This window comes from Penaeus japonicus, unplaced genomic scaffold (assembly GCF_977035675.1).
Source record: "Penaeus japonicus unplaced genomic scaffold, GWHDUDI00000001_assembly GWHDUDI00000021, whole genome shotgun sequence".
In the NCBI taxonomy this organism is placed as follows: Eukaryota; Metazoa; Arthropoda; class Malacostraca; order Decapoda; family Penaeidae; genus Penaeus; species Penaeus japonicus.
In genome coordinates, this window is record NW_028234423.1 from 23,383,509 (window position 1) to 23,391,008 (window position 7,500).

The 7,500-nt window shown below is 41.3% G+C and overlaps 1 protein-coding gene across 13 annotated transcripts in view; it reads right to left on the minus strand.

The window, feature by feature from the left end:
* Window positions 1-7,500, minus strand: part of LOC122247622 (uncharacterized) — a 76,091-nt gene that overhangs the window by 9,153 nt on the left and 59,438 nt on the right. For 6 of the 13 annotated variants that reach the window (XM_086548859.1, XM_086548854.1, XM_086548850.1 and 3 more), the window contains exons 2-12: window positions 6,852-7,078; window positions 5,721-5,765; window positions 5,175-5,321; window positions 4,902-5,021; window positions 4,672-4,772; window positions 4,321-4,498; window positions 3,836-3,918; window positions 2,783-3,512; window positions 2,325-2,446; window positions 1,814-1,861; window positions 997-1,200 (exon numbers count right to left, since the gene is read on the minus strand). In XM_086548859.1, coding sequence (XP_086404985.1) covers window positions 997-1,200; window positions 1,814-1,861; window positions 2,325-2,446; window positions 2,783-3,512; window positions 3,836-3,918; window positions 4,321-4,498; window positions 4,672-4,772; window positions 4,902-5,021; window positions 5,175-5,321; window positions 5,721-5,765; window positions 6,852-7,078 — 2,005 coding nt within the window. The remainder of the gene's footprint in view (window positions 1-996; window positions 1,201-1,813; window positions 1,862-2,324; window positions 2,447-2,782; window positions 3,513-3,835; window positions 3,919-4,320; window positions 4,499-4,671; window positions 4,773-4,901; window positions 5,022-5,174; window positions 5,322-5,720; window positions 5,766-6,851; window positions 7,079-7,500) is intronic. The other 7 variants (XM_086548855.1, XM_086548851.1, XM_086548848.1 and 4 more) reach the window with 4 other exon arrangements.

A 7,500-nucleotide genomic window follows, 5' to 3' on the forward strand; every position in this document is an offset into this window, starting at 1 on the left:
ATTGCTGATGTAGATTATGATATATTTTTTTTCCTTTTTCCTTATTTTTCTTCTAGTGAAACACTGATTAAAGAGTATTAGCCTTACCATGAAATCTTTCACCTGTATTTTTTTTTCCGTTGATTGCCAATGAAAGAGTTTTTTTTCAATTTCTCAAAATAGTTAATTATCCAATAAATAACATTCAGTTAACTAAACTTAAATGTTCAAGGAAAGGATCATTCTTAATCTTTCCAAGGAACTTACAGGCATACCTGCATATTACACATTTCTTAGTATTAGCATTCACAAGGAAATCATGGTTAGTACATACAGCATTAAATGTTCTCAAAAATAACCGACTTGAAAAAAAGGAAGCACTGCAGTGAAGGGAGTAGCGAGAGGACTCACGTCTCTAGGTACCAACATGCAAAAACAAAAGGACGGGTACCTCCTGCATGTCTGGTGTAGCGTGGATGTAAGCGGGGAGTTACGTCGTCTCTGACTGTAAGCGAAGCAGCATCTGGGCTATCTAATGCCAATAGTGCTTCTCAACTGCCTCTTTAACTGTCTGATTCACGGTCTGCGTCATGAACTGAAAACTCCCTTCTCAAGGCACTGTTAGTGGTGTTTGTTTACTTTTTTTCTCCATTAACACTAACAACTCTTTAATATAATTGTCACTATTAAGGGCTTAAGAGTTCTGTGCAACTCTCAACTAATCTATCACTCAAGCTCAACTCAAGTGCTGAATCATAACTGGAGGATCTAGTCTGGTCAGCCTTCCGCTCGTTCTCCAGTGCTTCTCTCTGGAACTTTGACTGCACAGAGGAACATGTGCGCGGCCACGTCATGTGCACAGGCTGTGACTCACAAGACTGACTAACTAACTCTTGACAGCTAGGTTGAGATTCACTCATCTTGGGAGTGGACTTGAGTGTCGGTTCCCATGTCACATGTGATTCGTGAGGTGAGATTGGTACATGCACCTGAGGGAAGGGCTGCCATGGGGCGTACCTGAGCAGCGACTGGCCAAGACCAGTGGGCAAGGGGCTAGATGAGGCAGAGCGTGAGCCCGTAGCCGAGTGTATGGCAGAGTCAACCGAGATGGTCATGGGTGCAGAGCGAAGATCAGCTGCCTCAGTGAGAGGGCTTGTGGCTGCCAGGAGCTCCTCTTCTAGGTCCAGCTCAAGAGAGGAGTGATCAGGTAACAGTTGGTGCCTGAAGAGGAATGTGTTTGTTGGTGACAAGGCGACTGAGAAAGTCTAAATTTTAACCTTAAACAAGCATACAAACTCTTCCCATATAGGTGAAGACATGCAATTTCAGAAGTTTTCTCATCTGTGAACTTTTGTCTAACCCCAGAAAGTCACACAAAAAATGCAAAATTAATAAAACTCTTTATTAGCATAAAAACAAAAATAGAATAACTTACAGTTGTAAAACTTACAGAGACATAAAAATGTGATATCATGGCAAAAAAGAAGAAAAACTCAACCCATCAAGGACTTTTACCCTTTTTTTTAAATACACAAAGTGTTCTCTTGTGTGTATGTTGGGGAGCTGACCAAAATTTCATGTAGTTTGTTTTGCATTTTTTTATGAAATCATACTTTTGATATCAATTATTCATGGCATATGAAAATATGAGAAAAAGAAGTTAGTGAGTATGTTGCCCTACCAATGAAATGCATAAAGGAAATAGACAAGTAGTGCCTTGGAACTGAACATTATCAAAAGATTTAACACAGGCATACTGACAGGGTTGTTCCTTAAGAGGAAAATTTGTAGGACATATCCATATTTCACAGCACATGCCTTTAACAAGACTTACCGACTACAAGATAACTTATATTCTTCATATCCTTCCAGTTCTGCAAAGCTGCATGCAATGAAAGATTTAATTGAAAGTGTTACTTATAGAAGTTAATTCTAAGTCAGACATTTTAACAGAAGACAACTAAAGGTGACAGCAAAGGAAAAAGAATATCAGTGGATTTTTTGCAGCATGTATAGCAGATAGTGCTAATATCATTTTCCTCCAATAAAATTTTTACTGAGTTTTATCTTTTTTCTTTTTTTTTTCTTATTGAAGTAATAAAATCACAGAAAATATTAGTACCAATCACTTGTGCCACCTTGCATGATCCAATATAATTAAACATTTAAAGAAATACACATTTCCATTATAAATCTTTGGATGAAAAGAGGCTTACAACTCTCAAGAGACATTATCACAGACTGAGCTTCAATATCAGTGTATGAAAATCAACCCCTAAATACATCTCTAATCATTGACTGATGGCAAATATCCCCAAACAAATATGTGGAGCTCTGGAGCTCACCTCTCACAGGTGTTGCGATGGAAGACTTCATCAAGCTGGCTGCTGTGAGAATCTTGCATCTGTTCTTCATCATATTGCTGTAAGCAGTCATTATCCCACTCAAGTGATGGCATCATGTCCTCCTGAAAGCGAGCCTTTTGATCAGTTTTTCAATGTCTTTGTTCAATAATGATATTACAATAAAATTCTGGCATATCTCTGAGCAAAATAAAATTACATACAGCAAAGGGAATGGTGAATAATTATTTATCATAATTGTAAAATACATTCATTAGCTTCTATAATACCAAAACTTCATCTAATCAACTTCATAAAAAGCTGGTCACTGACTTTCAAAAGTATAAAGCATAATTTATTTTTCTGACTAATGAAACAATAAGTTTTCTTCCACCCAAATATTATTATTGTCCAAAAGACAATCCATCATTAATTCTCTTTTCAGAAATACCTTCACTCACCTGAGTTGATGCACGAGAAGATTCTGCATCTTCTGAAGGCAATTCTGGGAGACGTGAGAGTGGCGGTCCTCTCGCACTCGACCAACCATGTTGTGGAGAGTCCCATTCAAATGACCCTTCTGCTTCTGACCCTGAGACCACATGACCCTGAGTGTGTGAGGCATCTGCAGGGCCTCCCTCTATCGCCTCAGAGTCAGACGACACAGCACCCCTTTGGCCCAGAATGCCTCTAAAACTGGCTCTTGAGCGATGTGCATTCACCAGATCTAGAGCAGAACTTGGTCGTGAATCCCCAGAGGTGATGGAATAATCAGAGAAAGTTGTTTTAAAGGTGTATGGGTTTGGCTTGGAGGAGAATTTTGTCACCTCTTCATCCATCTCTAACATGGAGGACTTTAGGTCATCCAGTTCATGCTCAATGTCATCTAGGTAGGTGAAAGTCTTACAAGCCAGGTCATCGCGCACAGAAACATCTAGCGACATCTCAGAGCATTCTGATGGCGCAAAGTCAGATAGATTCGAGCAGACTGAATCTTCTCTTTTAAATGTAAATCTTTTGGACCCTTGGGGCGAGGTAACGAAGTCTGACATGTTGGAAGCAATTGAATTATCACGGGAGATTGACCCACGGCAGCCTCTGTGCCGCATCTTTTCCATGAGGTCACTCAGTGAGGCACTTGAGATGTTGGTGCTGATGTGGCTCTCCTCTTCTCCTTCAGGCTGCAGTCTGCTAGTAAGGACATTTTCATAGCATTAGCATGAAAAGTACTTATCAGTATTACTTACTGTCTTACCTAAATAAAACTATAATACATGAAGATTCCTTTTAAAATCAGTATTATACTACTATATGAAATGTGAAACTGCAAAACTATCAATGGATGACACGATTAAATACATTATAGTATAAAAGTTCCTTTGCTTTCCATATTTAAACATAATCCTGTCAACTCCAGGGGACAAATGTATCAAGTGTTATTTTCTAGTTCATTTCTTTGCTCACAATCAAGGTTGTCAAATACATTAAATAATACAAATGCTGTCATGACTTACCTGCTATCTACCAGCCAATCTTCCTGGTCACGGGTCTGAGAGGGTCTCATCATTAAACCACCCTGATGACGTCTCTTCTCAACCTTTGGGAACAAATAACTGCCATGAACAACGGCCTAATAAAGAGTAAAAGTGGAATCATTTGCTATCATTCAGAAGAGTCTGGCACATGGAACGAAGAATGTTGATTCTGTATTTATACTTAAACTGGGAATCAAAATGGTTCTAAAAATAAGAGATGGTCCTGAGAACACTATTAACAGTTTTTTTAATACTAAAAATTTCCTCACTGTGTGAATCAGTGGGTGGGTGTGGGTGTAAGTGTATATGTATATGTATGTGTATATGTGTATATGTGCGTGTGAGTGTGAGTGTGTGTGAATGTGGTGATTGCGAGTGTGAGTGTGCATGTGTGTTTACGTATGTGTTTGTGTGATTACATGCTTATATTTTTGCAAGTACACATAATGGCTCTCCCCCCTCACCAGCTCTTCCGAGTCGGGCGTTTCCGAGCCATCGCCAAGGTGCCGCGTCAGCTCCTTCACCTGCGGTAGATGGCCACCTGTGGGCGCACCGTGGCCCGGAGACGACTCCGAAGAACCCCAGTCCTCTTGTAGGGGATGCTGACACGTGCCCTGGCGTTCCTGCCGTTTCGCTGGGTTCCTGCGCGCAGGAGGGAAGGTGTAAATAAATGCAAAAGCTACTTGAAGTGATGTACTATTAATGATGCTATTCCCTTTTATTCTCTAAATCACTTCGCACTGTTTGTATTGTATAAAGGGAAATAATAACTGAAAAGAAAGAAAAGGAAATGATAAGTCTGAGTATTTGCTCACTTGGACTCCGCCTTGTGCTTCTTCGCCGCCGCGGCAGCGATGGATGCCGTCGTCAGGACTCGGCCACCGCTGCCTGTGGCCCTCCCATGGCTTGGGGTCAACTATGGACAAGCAAAAATTAACTGAGTAACAATGAATATAAATATTAAGGAAATGCTACGGTGCACTGTTAACTCTCAGTTACAGTATGGTCCCAATGAAGGGGCGAGGGGGAAATTGAAGGCACATACCTGGTTGCGATGGATCTCTGATGACCTGTGCTTCCTGCGAACAACCCGCTTGTGGCCGCCGAAGAGCTCCACATCCGAGTCTTCGTCTGTCGGCAGGCTGTTCTCGCCCGAGGAAGAACCCTGCGAACGAGATCACCAGTGAGCGCGTCGAAGAGCTTTACTTAGAAGCGGATGTGCCGACTCTTTGAATCCTTACATAAAGCAACGAACATGGACACTACCCACATCAAAGCACCAACCACGCACGCATTAAGATACCTCACGTACACTTACCACATCGCCAGCCGAGATGGAGGCACTGGCATCGGCGAGGTAATGGTGCGCGAAGACCTCGCTCACTTCGCTCACTTCGCTGCTGACGAGGGACAGGTCCTCACCAGGCCCCTCCCCGCAGGGACTGTCTGGCCCGAAATACTGGCCCTGAAATCGTCACCAACGAATTAGTATCCGATCACCATCATGAAAGTGCGGCTCAGGGCTGAGAAATTAAACGAAATCACATATACCAACAAGTACTTCTGCACGTCATGGGCAGCATACGATATGATGTTAGTAATCATATATACATCACTCCATTAATTCCTTGCAAAAGTGTCGAGTTTCTGAGTGTACTAAGTATACAACACATCTAACAACGTATAATCTACGTTAGTGTCGCACAATAGTAAACCACACGTACAATTACATCCAAGGCATTGCGTCGCACACATGTTCTACCTGCCCCATATATTAAACCTATTTCTCAATCCAGTATATTAGAAACACATAAATAAACGATCCCCTGTCGCATCTATCACTCAACACACACTCTTCACTGACCACTAAAAGCTTGGCGAGGTATTCACGGCCCAGTTCAATCAGATGCTGTAAGAAAACAGAAATAGGAGTTGAAACGGCCGGTGAATGTCGCTCTTGGTGCAGTAAAAATCGAATTATTTTTTTCCTAATTTAGAGAATGTAAAACCTTTCCTTAGGATATATATACCTAAACATTGCTGGATAAGTCAAATAACCACAAGGCATGTTGTCCTCATTTTATGTAACGCATGCGTACTTATGTTGGCAACGCCCCAGGCAGCCATACTGACTGTAACCTCCCCTATACAGCATAAAATGTAGGTATACATCACTATATATCTCAATCGACATAAACAGCACATCAAGATGTTTTAATTAAGTGGTGACGTCATAGCTGAGGTCACCGCCACAAGACCTCGGACTTCAAGCCACTGCTACAACACGAGAATCGATAACTCACGCATTCTTTTTTTTTTCTTCTTCTTCTTCCTCCTCTTCTTCTTTTCTTTATTCATATTTCGTCTTTTAACATGTTTTTTTTTATTTTCATTTCCTTTTTCTTCTTCCTTTTCTCTATTTTCAGCTTTTTCACTTCTTTTTTCCTTTTCTTTTACTTTTTATTTTTATTTTTATTTTCCTTCTTCTTTTTCTTTTTTTTCCTTTTCTTTTACTTTTTATTTCTATTTATATTTTCCTTCTTCTTTTTCTTCTTCTTATCATTATCATAATTATAATGATTATTATTATTTCATTTATATATATATATATATATATATATATATATATATATATATATATATATATATATATATATATTCTTCTTTTTATGTTTTCAATTTCATTTTTTTTCGCCTTCTTCTTTTTCTCCTTATTTTTCTTTTTCTTTTTCTTTTTCTTTTTCTTTTTCTTCTTCTTCTTCTTCTTCTTCTTCCAGCTTTCGCTTCCCCTTCTCCTTATTCCCTTCCCTCCCCATTCCTATTCTCTGCGTCTTCGCCTTCTTTTCTTTTTTTCCCTTTTCTTTTTCTTTTTCTTTTTCTTTTCCTTCTTCTTTTCCCTATCCCCATTCCCAACCTCACCTCCCTCCCCCTCCTCCCCTTCCACCCATCCCACCCCCTACCCCCTATCCCCCCCCACCAACCCCCAGATACTCACATGGATGAGCGCCGGATCCTCATCATCGAAATCCTCGAAGTCCTGCACGAGGTCGTCTTCCAGGAGTGAGGCGAGGATACTCCGCGGGCGGCGCTGAGGGGGCGTGGGCGAGTGCGTGGGCGAGGGCGGGGGGGACGATGGGCCGCCCCCACTCCGCCAGTGTTCCCATAGCTTCCAGCACACTAGAGATCCCACGCCCACCAGGAAAATAACGCTGCCCGCCCGAACTGTGGAGCAGGAGAAGGGCAACAATCAGTAGAAATATATAGACGGGTAATTAGTGATGATGATGGTGATGGTGATGATGATGGTGATGATGCAAAAACAATAATGGTGATGATGATAATTAATAACAACAACAACAACATAAATAATAACAATAGTAATAACAAAAACTAGGGTCGCATAACATATCATCATTACAACTAAGAACCCCTCCCCCATCTTTCTCTCTCTTTCTCTCCCTCTCCCTCTTACTCTCCCTCTCCCTCTCCCTCTCCCTCTCCCTCTCCCTCTCCCTCTCCCTCCCTCTCTCTCTCTCTCTCTCTCTCTCTCTCTCTCTCCCTCTCCCTCTCTCTCTCTCCCTACCCCTTCCCCTTCCCTTTCCCTTTCCCTTTCCCTTTCCCTTTCCCTTTCCCTTTCCCTTCCC